General features: G+C 55.2%; 1 protein-coding gene across 2 annotated transcripts; it reads right to left on the bottom strand.

The window, feature by feature from the left end:
- Positions 1–97: 97 nt before the first annotated feature.
- On the bottom strand, positions 98–12,712 carry LOC138809905 (zinc finger protein 783-like). 2 transcript variants are annotated; one of them, XM_069996999.1, is made up of 7 exons: positions 12,579–12,712; positions 9,102–9,506; positions 8,889–9,015; positions 8,657–8,782; positions 5,053–5,175; positions 3,712–3,825; positions 98–3,125 (listed from the first exon to the last, which is right to left on the bottom strand). In XM_069996999.1, exons 1-7 carry the CDS (start codon positions 12,600–12,602, stop codon positions 2,311–2,313), a joined length of 1,734 nt encoding a protein of 577 aa, XP_069853100.1. In that variant the 5' UTR covers positions 12,603–12,712; the 3' UTR covers positions 98–2,310. The 2 variants fall into 2 exon arrangements, with proteins under 2 accessions (XP_069853100.1, XP_069853101.1); XM_069997000.1 differs by having other exon boundaries at positions 3,712–3,822.
- Between the last annotated feature and the right edge of the window lie 1,324 nt (positions 12,713–14,036).

Genomic DNA, 14,036 nt, shown 5'->3' with positions numbered 1-14,036 from the left:
AGCTGACTCTTGCCTAGCAACTCCTCTTCCTAGCCGGCGAGCGCGGGTGCCAGCCACTCCCACTTAGCAACCAGGCCATTTGCATGCATTTCTGCCAACACGTTTATTGAGCACCAATTGGGGCCAGAGACCGCCAACTTCAGTCCTTAATGACCCAGTCATTTTTGTTTTACAGCACCAGGAGAGCCTGGGACCTAACCGGGGTTCCGACCCTCCCCCCCCCCAGCCAACAGAGTGCGTCCTAATCAATAGGCCGAGCTGGAGCTGAGCACATTGCATGCCCTGAAAAACAAAAGCAGGAAAAGCCTTGTGCTTTGAGTACTCGTATTTACAGAGAGCCTTACCGTTAGAGAAGCAGGCCTAGGAAATGGGCAGAACTCATAGCCTGGAAGCACTCCCAAAACAACCTTGAGACTGGCTTTTAAGCTGAGGGTTAAGCGGCAAGAGGTTCCTTTTGTGCCTCCTCCCACTGGCACTTGCTGACAGCTCAAACTTGTGGGGACCCAGGCAAGATTTGGGAGAGAAGATGAGCAAAACCCCCAACACAGATGACCATGGGTGACCAGTCTTGGACCTGCACATACTCCTGCATCCAAGAGATGACAACGTTGCCATCAGACCTCAAGTCTACTCAGGGTTTTGGGAGACTGGCCAGTGCCGAAAGGGCAACAGGAAGTGACACAGTCCTAGGCACCCAAACAACCTGAAGCAGGCCTGAAAATGCTGTGCCAAATAGATCAGCAAACTATCAGGAAAGCTGGGGACCCATTACCCCAGTTTCAGAAGCACCCATACATACCAGGCTGGTCTACAGGCAGCAAACAAGGTACTATGACTATGAGGCACAAGAAATCAGCCATCCTCAAGAATTCTTCATGAGGTGGACACTAGCCTGACTTTACTCAATCTGAACCTGTTCTTTGGTGAAAGAGCCCCTGGGGCACCAGCCCAGGGAGAAAGTCTTACTTCACTGAACCAGGAAGAGAAAAGTCCTTCCTGGGGAATTCTGTCTGGGGTTAAAAGCGATAAACTTCAATGTGAAACTTTTAAAAAGGAGGCCTTCAGGCAGAACAGAACAAAAAGCAAGCTTCTTGCTGGGCACCAGTGGCTCATTCCTATAATCCTAGCTACTCAGGAGGCTGAGATCCAAGGATTGCGGTTCAAAGCCAGCTGGGGCAGGAAAATCTGAGACTCTCATCTCCAATTAACCACAAGGAAACTGGAAGTGTCACTGTGGCTAGCTGAAGAGCTCAGGGATGGGGCCCAGGCCCAGAGTTCAAGCCCCACAACCGACGCTCCCCCCCAAAAAAAAGCTTCTTCTTTGCCAGTGCCTCTTAATTTGACATGGGCAACTCTGAGGTGGGATGCACCTAATAAGATGTGGCTGAAGGTTTGCTCCAGAACTCCCAGCCCAACTTAACCCACAGCCTGAACTGATTACCATGACTAAACAGGCCTGGAGGCCCGAGTCCAGGTAAGCTAACAGCCCCTCCCAGGCCAAGTTTAATCTCAGGATCTACCTAGGCTTTCTCTGCCTCCTCAAGGCATCTTTGGGAGTCCCTTCAATGAGTCACTCAATCCGAAGGAGCCTGAGAACGGAAGGGAAGGTCATCCACTCCCAAAGGAACAGACAGCTGAGGTATAGAATGGAAGACAGCCCAGCAGCAGAGGAACTAGGAAGACAGGGGGCCACCCACCGCTGGGAAACAGCGGGAGACACAGCTGCCAGTACAGAGGCCAAAGCCCAGAGCAGGTCTGGTCTGAGCTCCTCTCTGATCCCATCTGCCCCACATGGAGATCCTGGTCCCCAATGCAAATACAAACAATAAAAGTCTGAGGAACGCTTCATACAGAGAAGTCTCAAAGTGAGAAGAAAAGATCTCCAGTGCCTTTCCTCGGGGGTCTGTCCTCGCCGTTGTTTCACATGGACTACAGGCAGACCTCCAAGGAGCCAGAGCCATGCCAGTGCCCAAGGTCCGATTCACCCCATCCTGGAAGGGCCTCAATCTGGTCCCCCAACCATGGTGCTGTCCAAAGACTCCATTGAGAACTGGTGTCCCCTAAAGCCTTAAAGAATCTTTACAAGCCAGGAATGTAGGAAAGGAAGCAAAGAGTGACAAACAGGAACTAGAAAAGGGGGCACCTTGTCATACACACATGGTCACCATGAGTTGCTGCTTCCCATTTCAATGAAGAAAAAAGATTCTCTGGAACAGTCCTGGAACCAGCATCAGGCACAAGGGAAGGCCCGATACACAGCACAGGTCCTGCCAGGGTAGCTGGGGGGCGGAAGGTAGGGCTCCTGCCTGGTCAGCCCTCCTCCCCATAGGGCGGGCTCCCTTGGCCAGAGGACATGGGAAAGTGCAGGCCTGCCTGGCCTCTCGAGTGGGTCTGCATGTGGACAATCAGGTGGTGGTTGCGGTTGAAGGCCCGGCCACACTGGGGGCACCCGTAGGGCCGCTCGCCTGTGTGGATGCGCTGGTGGCGGAAGAGGTCCGAGGGCCGGCGGAAGGCCTTGCCGCAGTAGGGGCAGGCGGGACAGCCCTGGCTGTTGCCGGTGTGCAGGCGCTGGTGCAGCAGGAGGCTCTTGCGCTGCTGGAAGAAGCGCAGGCACTCGCTGCAGTGGTACACCTTGGTGGCCGCAGGCCTGCGCCCCAGGCAGGCCCGGCCAGCCAGGGAGCGGCGGCTGGTGGGCTCCTCGGGCAGCCAGCCGATGACAGGCCCGGGCACCACCACCTCCCCGGGCTCCAGGGTGGAGGGGTCCTGCCCCCAGCTGGAAGAGGCGCCGTCCCATGCCTCCCTGGCCTCCTCCACGTGGGTCCGCTGGTGGATGGTCAGGTTGATCTTCAGGCGGAAGCTCTGCCCGCAGTCAGGGCAGGGGAAAGTCCGCTCCCGCCGTCGGGGGAGGACCCGGGGCGACTCCCCCGCAGCTCCGGCCGCCTGGGGCTCACCTACCGACCCCCTGGACATGCCCTGGGCATGGTGCCGCCGCCGGGAGCCTCGAGTCCTGTTTCTGGGCCCTTTGGGGATTCTACACGTAGGCCGGCTAGCGGCCTCCAGGAAGAGCTGCTCGGGCTCCGTCTCATCTTCAGACTGGGCTTCTGTCTTGATGGTCACCGCACCACCTGGCAGAGGAATCGATGTCGGCTCCACATGGACCACGGGCTCCCACCAGGCCCAGCCTGCTCCCACCATCTCTGGGCACCCACAGAGCAGGGCACAGGTCCACACATGTACAACACCAGAAAGACCCCCCCCCCACCTCCTGCCACCCAGCCTTGTTTGCCACCTTAGCTTCATTCCTAGAACTCCATGGGAGGGGAGAGAAAGCTGCAGAGCCAGAGGCCTGCAGGGTCAGGGGTCAGTCTAGGGAGACAGCTGGATGGAGAGGTGGAGGGGAGACATGGGAAGCAGAGCTCTGAAAGAGTCCAGCTGTGGCAGAGGTGCTAGCACAGTGCCAAGAGTTACAGCTGAGTATGAGCAGCTCCCCAATGCTTTCACCCTACAGTTCAGAGGGGAGGGGCCTGTCCACATCCCAAACACCTGAAGGCTCACTGTACACTTAAACACCAGCAAAGTGCAAGACAGAGGCAGTGAGCCACAGCACCTTTCCAGCCAGGCCAGAGCCCTACGGAGAAAACCAGGACCACAGGTGCACCTGGCCCCATGGGGGGCGGGGGGCAGACCTCCACTCTCACCGGCTTCACTCACCTGGCCCCACACCAGGCAGGACACCCCTGGGAGGGGAGGTTGGTGACTCCTCCTCGGAAGATTCTGCCTCTTGTTTAACTGAAGACAGAATGCTGGAGCTTGCTGAGAAATCTGCTGGAGAGAGCACCCATGAGGGCCTTCCCCACAGCAGTTCCTACAGGCCCTGGATGTGCACAAGGGCCTGTCTGGACAAGGAGACTATGCGTCCATGTGGAGGGCTTCCGAGGTAACAAGCACTGGCCAGGTCACACCACCAAGCTCCCTGCAGGCCCAGTCTTCCACCTGTGCCTCTGCATCTGAGGGCGGCCAGACAGAGGGCTTGTGGAGGCCCCAGGGTAACCTAGGACTGCCATGGGCTGGGACGGACACGGCCTTGAGAAGGTCCCACCCCTCCAAGTCCTGAGCAGAGCCCACAACTACCCGCGGGCCAGGGAAGAGGAGCGCAGGAAAGGGAGGGGCTGTCCCCCCCCCCCCCCCCCTGCACACCGGTAAGAGTCACGTTCCAAGGGAACAAGGTAAAACCACTGGGAAGAAGGCAACAGGAACTGGAAGTCAGGCCAACAGCAAGAAGGAAGGACAGGGGAAGAAGTCAGACTAGCCCAGTGAACACTGAAACAGAAGGAAAGTAGGCCTTGGGGGTCGGTCCCCTGCCACATTTCATGTCCAGGGCCCTCTGTGTCTGTTTCAGAGGAAGAAAGACAGCAACAGCCTGAGAACAGTAGCAGGACAGGGAGAGGGAACGCTAGAGCAGTGACTAAAGCTAGGGTTCCCAGCAGGACTCTCAAAAGAACCCTGGGAAACTGCCCCTCACCCCACCAGCAGCCCCAGCACCGTGCATGTGGATGTGACCACCGTAAGAAATCCCAGGAGGGGCTGGGAAGGTGGCTCAGTGGTAGAGCGCTTGCCTTGCATGCCTGAGGCCCTGGGTTCAATTCCTCAGCACCACATAAGCAAAAAAGAAAAAAGCCGGAAGTGGCGCTGCGGCTCATGTGGTAGAGTGCTAGCCTTGAGCTGAAGAGCTGAGGGACAGCGCCCAGGCCGAGTTCAGGCCCCAGGACTGGACCCCCCCCAAAAAAAAAAAAAATCTCAGGAGGCCCAACCTGGGCCCAACTCTTGCTCCAGCCAGACAGTTATGCCCAGATCCCCCAAAGCTCTACTAGACCTCTTCCTGAACCTTCCTTGAGGCCCATGTCAGCACCTTTCCCAGGAGCCTAGGACCCTGTCAAGCTCAGCCCAACTGCATCCCCAGCCCCTGCTCTCCCCTGACTAGGGGAGAAGTGTGGCTTCTTGGTGCCATGGTTTGGTGCCATGCGTGCTACTGCCCCAGCTCTCCTCACTCACCAGTGCCTGGCCCAGGAGGGGGTCTTCTTACTTCATCTCGCTGCTGCACAGGGGTCTGATCTTTTGGCTCCTCTTGGGTAGGATTGTCAGAGCGAGGGACCCACTGTGGCTGTGGAGGGAGGCCTGGGGAATGCAAATCGATGACACTGAGCTCCACACCGAGGCTGCCCTGCCTCGTGGCTGGACCGTGAGGAGTGACTACTTGCAGAGTCCCCAGGGTCCTGCGATATCAGGACAGGGTGTGATGAGGAGCAGCAGCCAGGATCCCCACCAAAGCCTCCAGGTCAGGGAACAGCGCTGTGCACAGCCCTGGCAGGTCTTTGAGAGGACCCTGCAGGGCAGGGCAGGGCAGGGCAGCAGAGTCTAGAATCTGGCTATTTAAGGCAGAGAGGAGAAACAGCTATGCATATGCCACCAGCTGTTCGGGTGCCGGCTGCACTGGGCAACCACCCAGTTGTCACCATTTACAAACTTTAAGTGATACAGCCCCCAAATGATCACATGTGCCCTCCCTCCACAAGCAAAGGAACTCATACGAGTGTTTGTGTTGCTTTAAGGAAGCAACTTGGGAAGAGAGATAAAAGAAATATCACCTGGGTGCCTGGTGGCTCACGCCTGTAATCTTAGCTACTCAGGAGGGTGAGATCTAAGGTTTGCGGTTCAAAGCCAGCTGGGGCAGGAAAATCTGAGATTCCCAGCTGGGGCAGGAAAATCTGAGATTCCCAATTAATCACCAGGAAAATAGAAGTGGCGCTGTGGCTCAAGTGGTAGAGTGGTAGAGCACTCAGCTTGAGCTCAAGAGCTCAGGGACAGTGCTCAGGCCCAGAGTTCAAGCCCCATGACTGACAAAAAAAGAAAAAAGAAAGGAAAGAAATATCAGCAAAAGCTTAATGGCAAAAGAGCTGAAGGGATCTATCATGTGACAGGAAAGGGCCGAAGGTCCACAGTCCTGGTCTCCAAGCACTGAGAACGGTTTGAAATCAATGAGCAGAAAATGTTCCCACAGGAAGTCCTGAATCACTGATGAAAGTGGTCCTGCTGACACATCTAGCTGGAACTGTCCACGCTGGCTTTTCCTGAACTGCAGGGTCCACAGAGTACTCAACACAGGTGGTACCTGTCTACTCTGCCTTCAGTGGCATTTCTCTCCCAGGGCACTGGTGACATAAGCTGGCATGTTAGAGGAGGTGAGAATGATGTCCAGGCTAGACGTGTGCTGGCTAGCGTCCCTGCTGACTTCCCTTCATGTACAGGAGAGCAACAGTGGACAGCGGCAGTGCTGCTCCACACGCATTATCTACAGAAATGACACCAGATCCCCAAACCAGCACTTCCAGGATAAACCCAAAGACAGCTGCAAGCTCAGTAGACCCTAGAAATGTTAGCCTACCATCTTCTATAGCCTCGTCTTTCAATTCTTCATGGAACAAATACAGCATTTATCTTACTATACTGTCCAAAGCACAAGATGCTGACCCTGAGCACAACGAAACACTGACAGGGGGAAAAACTACATCAAAATATGAAACCCTGACAATTCAAGGGCCAAGGATCAAAAACAATTTTTTGTTGTTGTTGGTCATAGGACCTGAACTCTGGGCCTGGGCACTGTCCCTGAGCTCTTCAGCTCAAGGCGAGTGCCCTGCCACTTGAGCCACAGCGCCACTTCTGGAGATAAGAGTCTCCCGGACTTTCCTGCCAGGGCTGGCTTTGAACTTGACCCTCAGATCTCAGCCTCCTGAATAGCTAGGATGACAGGCGTGAGCCACTGGTACCCGGCTTCAAAACCAAGTTTTTAACCATGGAAAGAAAAACTGAGGCCTGGTACGGCTGGATATGGGGGACACTGACAGCACAGAAAGAGCAGCAATGCCCTAGAGCCAAAGTCACACTGCAAACATGGCATTCCCAGTCTGAGCCTGCAGAAGGAATCCTCCTGAGACACGCTTCAGTCACAGGACCCACCTGACTCTTTGGATGCTAGTGGGCAGGGAGAGGGGAGGACTTTCTTGTACTTTGATTTATATAAACCAAATGCAGCATGTGGACTTTGAGCTATTAGAATCAGCAAATATCTGCAGGAGGTGGGGGGTGCATAGAACAGGAGATGGCAGTGCTGTGTAGTTACATTTAGAAAAGGACATGAAACACAAAAAGCTGGATGATTGTTAAGTCTAGATGATCATTGCTGGGAGGTTCACTGTCCTGCTACTTTCTCGTTTTGTTTTTTTTTTATATTGATCCTGGGACTTGAACTCAGGGCCTGGAGTCTGTTTTTGCCCAAAGTTAGCACTCTACCACTTGAGCCACAGCTCCACTCCTGGCATTTTGGTGGTTCATTGAAAATAAGAGTCTCAACGGGGCTGGGAAGGTGGCTCATTGGTAGAGCGCTTGCCTTGCAAGCGTGAGGCCCTGGGTTCGATTCCTCAGCACCACATAAGCAAAAAGAAAAAAGCCAGAAGTGATGCCGTGGCTCAAGTGGTAGAGCACTAGCCTTGAGCTGAAGAGCTGAGGGACAGTGTCCAGGCCCAGAGTTCAGGCTCCACGACCGGACCCCCCAAAAAAAGTCTCAATGCCTTTTCTGCTCCAGCTGGCTTGGAATTGTGATCTTCAGACCTCAGCCTCCTGAGTAACTGGTTTTATAGGAGTGAGCCACCAGCACCTGGCTTCTACTTACTTTCAAATTTATTTTTTCTTGTGGGTTGTGGGGCTTGAACTATGGGCCTTGGTGCTGTCCCTCAGCTCTTCAGCTCAAGGAGAGCACTTTACCATTTGAGCCACAGCACCACTTCCAGTTTTCTGGTGGTTTATTGAACATAAGAGTTTCATGGGGGCTGGGAAGGTGGCTCAGTGGTAGAGTGCTTGCCTTGCATGCATGAGGTCCTGGGTTCGATTCCTCAGCACCACATAAGCAGAAAAAGCTGGAAGTGTGGCTGAGGCTCAAGTGGTCGAGGGCTAGTCGATAGCTGAAGAGCTGAGGGACAGCACCCAAACCCATAGTTCAGGCCCCACGACTGACAAAAAAAAAGAAAAAAAAAAGTTTCATGGACTTTCCTGCCTGGGCTCACTTTTAACTTTGATCCTCAGCTTCCTGAGTAGCTAGGATTACAGGCATGAGCCACCAGGGCCCAGCTCAAATTGTTTTATTTAAATTAAATATTTTTTTTCTCTTTAAATTCTGGCGGGAAATTACCAAAGAGCCATGGGAAGAACAGGCCCCAGGCCTAGCCCGCCCCAAGAACCCATCCTTTGGAAGTTCACCTGTATGGCAGTGGCTTCCTGCGGCAGGCTGAGCCGGGGGCAGGTAGATATGGACACCCCTGAAGGTGCCTAGTGGTGACAGTGGTACTGCTGTGCTGACACCATTACTGACAATCAGCTAGTCATGAAGCACCCACTGACTCCAGGCTCTGCGTCAGCCAGAGCCCTCACAACCTACCCATGCCACGTGGAAAAGGCAGAACCATGGGGCTCTCAGGGAAAGCCCTCTCCCTGGCTGGCAGTGTGGACTACTCTGGATTAAGGACCTCAGCTTTCTTCCCAGCTCCCAAATGGTTCAGGATACCCAGAAAGACAGGCGCCTCCCATCCTTGCCCACACTCACCAGTGCCTGACTTCTTTGAGCATGCAGACTCCTCACTCCCCTTTTCCTGGCCCCACCAGTCTTCAGGACAAGGCTCCTCTCCCCTTTCTATCCTGGTGAGGATGTCAGGTTTGGAGATGGCATAATCTGCACACAGAGCAGGGAGGGGAAATGGGAAGAGGTGTGCTGTGCAAAGCAGAGACTGCAGAGACCAGCTACGCACGAAGGCCTAGACACTCCCAGGCGGCCTTACCCAGGGACACCAGCGTCTCGTAGTTGCCCCGCATCACGTGCTTGTAGAGCTCCTTCTGCCAGTCCTCCAGCTTGCCCCACTCCCACTCAGAGAAATACACGGCCACATCATCAAAGGTCAGGGGCACCTGGAACCACAAGGGTCACCTCGCTCACTCACACGCTCACAGACACGGGCCCTTGGGCTCCCCACTCCAGGGCATCCAGAGGCTACCTTGGGGGCTTCGCCCTTGCCACCTGGGGGCAGCCGCAGGATCCAGAAGTTCCTGTTCCGCAGCAGGTTCTCTACGTTCTCCAGGCGCCGCTGCAGCAGCCCGTACTCCTGCAGCGGGGTCCCCAACACGGTCCACTTGCCCTCCAGCTGGTTCCCAAACTCCACGGCGGTCTTCTCGCAGTCGGCCAATTTCTTCTCGGCGGTCCCTGTGCGTCCCTCCAGAGTCAGCAAGCGAGCAAGACAGGAGTCTACCTTCTTCTCCAAGGCCTGAATGGCGGCCACCACGGTCCACAGGGTGATCTCCGTGGAGTAGAGGTACGAGCTCTGCTCTGCCACTGGCTGGGGCGAAGGAGGACTGGGAGGCTGCTCTTCACTCATCTGCTTGTCCTTCCTGGGAACCTGCTCCTAAAGGGGATTAAAATGTACCAAACTCTACTTCAGGGCCAGCCATGCTATTCACCCATTATGAGGCAAGAGGATCACTGAGTTCAAACCCAAAGGACATGGAGCTGGAGACCAGCTGGGTCTGCATAATGAAACCTTGTCTCAAAATAATGCAAATGCAAACAAGAACGTCTGCTGCCCCTGTGCAGCTCCATGGGAAATCCTCCTGGGCACAAAGCAGTGTGCTAAGGGCATGGGAGGCTGGGACACCAACCAGTCAGGAGCCCAGGCCAATGGCCAAGGTGAACCCTATGCAACGGGGCATAGGTTATAATGATGACAGCTATGGGCTGAAAGGTTGTGTCTCCCTCAAATCTGCATCATCAATGTGACAATACTTAGAGATAGGGTTTTGAAGAGGCAATATGGTCAGGAGGGTAAAACAGGAGAAGCATTAAGCTTCTCTCCACCTTCACAAGGCAGCTACCTACAGGCCAGGGAGAAAGCCCTCACCAGGAGCCACATCAGCAGCTTTGGTCTTCACTTTCCAGCCCCAGAACTGAATTTCTGCTGTCATCCAGACTATGGCATTTTGTTGCAGCAGCCCAGCTAAGACACTGATGATGTAGGAACCCTACGAACTAGTCATGTCACATTCTCTCTCCATCATCCATCATTAGAAGGGTGTCAGATATGGGACCCTTCCAGAACACGTTCAATGCCCAGTCCTGGCTCATGTTGCTGAGAGCATTGTTGGAAAGACAAAGTAACATCTCATCTCTCTATTGCCCTCATCCTTCACAGTTAGGTCACACCATCGAGTCGAATCTATCTGACTTCTGAAATTATCTCAAATCTGCCCTGTTTCTCCCTTCCCTCAGCCATTACCTTGTCCCGGCTACTGCAATTCCACTCATCTGATTTCTCCTCTTCTCATCTTTGCCCCAGCACCCTTTCTATAGTGGTCAGTACGCTTTTAAAACACAAACACCACTTCCATGGCCAAGTAAAAACGCTTCAAAAGCTCCCCGTGGTAGGCAGGATACCATCGAAACTTCATGCCACAGCGAACCTCTGACCTCCCATCTGCCCTGTTATTTGCTGTACCCTAGCCAGCGTGGCCTCCCATGAGTCCCTATATCCAGCTAACCCAGCTTTGAAGAGTGTCTCACAGCTGGTGTGCAGTAGCTACTTATTCAACAATGAAGGAATGTGTTCATTCAGCAAAAATTATTGAACACCTATCATTGTAAAAGGGACAATAGAGATATTTTTAAAAGCTGATGTGATCCTTCTCTAGAAGAAAAATTCTGTATAGAAATGTTTGCCCTCCCTATCCAAAGGCTCTAGCTCCAAAGATTCAACAGGCCATAGGGAAAAACTTTTTTTTAAAACAACAACAAAAAAAAAAACAAACATTGTGCTTGGCACCAGTGGCTCATGCCTGTAATCCTAGCTATTCAGGAAGTTGAGATCTTAAGATCACAGTTTGAAGCCAGGTATGGCAGAGAAGTCCATGAGACTTATCTCCAATTAACCAGTGAAAAGCTGTGGCTCAAGTAGTTGAGCACCAGCCTTGAGTGGGAAAAGCTCAGAAACAACCCTCAAGTCAAGTACAAAAATGAATAAAATATTCAGAAGGAAACCAGGTGCCGGTGGCTTGCGCCAGTAATCCTAGCTACTCAGGAGGCTGAGATCTGAAGATCATGGTTCAAAGCCCGCCAGTCAAAAAACTCCATGAGACTCTCATCTCCAATTCACCACCAGAAAACCAGATGTGGCATTGTGGCTCAAGTGTTAATAGCGCTAGCCTTGAGCTGAAGAGCTGAGGGACAGCGCCCAGGCCCAGAGTTCAAGCACCATGACCAACCAAAAAAAAAAAAAAAAAAAAAAAAAAATTCTGGAGAGGTAAACACTAGGGCTCCCTCAGCCTCCAAGCTAGGGATGACTGTAGTTATAATAATGCCACAAATCAGGATAACAAGAGTCAGGGCAAATCAGTCCTGTTGGGAGTTTCTTGGGATAAGGTATGTGAGGAAAAGGAGCAGAAATGCAGGAAGGAATGTTCAGGAAGGTACTGAGGTGTAATAACCAGTGAGGGGACCAAAAGATCTCAGAACCAAGAGAAGAAGCAGGCTTCATCCGGTCGGGGTGACAGGAAACTGGACAGATCCTAAAGGCCTTCCAGTCCACACACCCCCAACAGGGTCAGAACTTGCAGACTCTCCCCTCTTTTTCTCTCCCTGGCACTCAGGGAGCCAACATGAGATGCACAGCACACTCACTAACTGGAGGGAAGGAGTGGAAGCTCCCCTCAAAAAGCAGCCAGGAAACACCTTTCCGAAACTTTGCCGGGAAACATTACAGCGGATACTGATGGAGGAACTCTTCACAAGTTCTTTTAATGTGTCCAAAGGACCCGAGGACTACTTTCTCTGGATCAGCCATGCTGTGCCTGATCTACCTAGCACGATAAAACTGCAAAAATGATTTAAACAAAACCCAAGCCCAAACCCCGAAGCCCTGTCGTAGGCAATCTCCAAGGTGGCGGCCTTGCAGCCCTGGCCCGGTCCGGCCCGGGCCCCATCCACTTGGGGAGCGGCCTTGGGCCCCCAGGCCCACAGCCCGCTCGCCCCTCGGGGCTTCCAGTGCACCGAAGGCCGGGGCCGCGGCCGCAGTGTGGGTCTGCAGCGCGACGTCGTCCGGGCCCCGGCCGGGGCCGCGGAGGGGTGGACCGCAGGGCCCGCCGTCGGGGCGCCCGGGGTTTGGGCCGCGCGCGCCCTCGCTCACTGGGCGGCTTCGGGCAGGGCCGCGGGGGCCGGGCGGGCGGAGGGCGAGAGGCCGCGGCGGGCTGGAGGGCCAGGCCGCCGAGTTCCGGGAGGGCGGAGGGCGGAAGGCCGCGGCGGGCCGGCCGGGCGGCCGCGGAGTTCCGGGCGAGCGGAGGGCCGGACGGGAGGCCGCGGCGGGCCGGACGGGCGGAGGGCGGGAGGCCGCGGCGGGCGCTCCCGCGGCCGGGCGGGGACCCACGCCCTCGCGGGCCCACGCGTCTGCGGCGGCCCTGTCCGCGCCGCGTCCACGGGCCGGGGCGCTTACCCGGGCGGACGCCGCTTCGGCCATGGCTTCCCGCGTCCCCGCTGGTCTGCGGTCCCGGGCCGGCTGGTCGGGCCTGACGCGGGCGGCGGTGGCGGTTGTGGGCGGGAGCAGCTCAGCCTCGGAGCAACTGCCGGGCGGCCGCGAGCTGAGTCCCCGAGCCACGTGCCTCGCTGGCCCTTTAAAAGGAGCTGCGCCGGGCGGCCGCGCCCCGGGGCGCGCACAGCGCCCCCTGCAGTCCGTAGGACCGCACGCCCGCCGCGCCGCGCTCCACCCCGCGGCCGCGGACGGCCCGGCGACGCCCGCCCGCCACCCCTGCGGCCCCGGCCGGGAGCTGACCGCGCGGGAACCCGGCGAAGGCGCCCGGGAGGGAGACGGGCCGGAGACTGCGGAGCCTGAGGAGTGGACGCCGCGCGGGAAGCATGGGGCTTTCAGGGCCGCCCCGCCGTTCCAGGGTCTGACCGACCCGAGGTACAGGGAAAGCCAGGAAACCCCCCCAAAAGGCAATAGAAAGGTTTTTAAACTTGCTTTTTAATTTTCCAGAACAGATGGAAAGAACTGAGAAGTTTATTTTCAGTAACAGGGAGGAGCTGGGCGCGCCGGTGGCTCACGCCTGTCATCCTACTCAGGAGGCTGAGATCCGAGGATCGCGGTTCAAGGCCAGCCTGGGAAGGAAAGCAGGGAAGTCCCTGAGACTCTTCATCTCCAACAAACTACCAGAAAACCAGAAAGAAAAAAAAAAAATAGCTCCGTGTGTAACACTAGCCTGGAGAGCAAAAGCTCAGAGACAGCATCCAGGCCCTGGCCTGAGTGCAAGCCCTAGGAGACACAGACACACACACAGACACACACACACACACACACACACACACACACACACACACACACACACACACACACGAGAAAAAGGAACCAGCCTAGTTAGTGGCTGGGGTGTGGCTCAGTGGTAGAGCACTTGGCTCACAGGAGCAAGAACTGGGATTCAATCCACACACCTGGCTGTGGGGAGGCTCTCCCTCCAATACCTGAGTTTGGGAATCTTAATCTCTGTGATTCCAGATCTCTCTCCCTACCCTGCAGTCCCTGACATCCCCTCTGCGGTACCCAGACTTGGTTGGAATGCCCGCTTGGCACCAGCTGGGATGACAGCCAAGCCATTCCTAGGCAGCCTGAGCTTCTGCCTGTGCTGCCGACCCAGGCTGGCCATTGCTGCCCTCCTTCCTTGCAAATGGAGCCTCAAAACTAAAGACAGGACACAGCTACTGTTTTCCCTTGCAGAATCCCATCTCTAAGAAGCCCTGAGGACGTTGAATAAACCACTTCCTCAAGGCCAGATTTCCCTACTCTGAAACCAGAGAAGACTCTGGAAAACCAGAATCAGCTCTTGGACAGACTGTAAAATATGTTCTGTGTAGTTCAGGTTTTCTTTTTCTGCATTTCTCATCTTATGGTCTTTGTCCA

Source organism: Dipodomys merriami, unplaced genomic scaffold, assembly GCF_024711535.1.
Source record: "Dipodomys merriami isolate MVZ:Mamm:240054 unplaced genomic scaffold, mDipMer1.0.p SCAF_5, whole genome shotgun sequence".
NCBI lineage: Eukaryota > Metazoa > Chordata > Mammalia > Rodentia > Heteromyidae > Dipodomys > Dipodomys merriami.
This window is presented reverse-complemented; position numbering and strand designations above follow the sequence as displayed.

Excerpts from the sequence above, each read along its gene's own strand:
- LOC138809905 (XM_069996999.1), bottom strand. The coding sequence starts at position 12,602 with ATGGCCGAAGCGGCGTCCGCCCGG. Across the intron at positions 9,016-9,101 it reads GCAAGGGCGAAGCCCCCAAG|GTGCCCCTGACCTTTGATGA; the intron begins GTAGCCTCTGGA and ends TTGTGGTTCCAG. Across the intron at positions 8,783-8,888 it reads CGAGACGCTGGTGTCCCTGG|ATTATGCCATCTCCAAACCT; the intron begins GTAAGGCCGCCT and ends CTCTGTGTGCAG.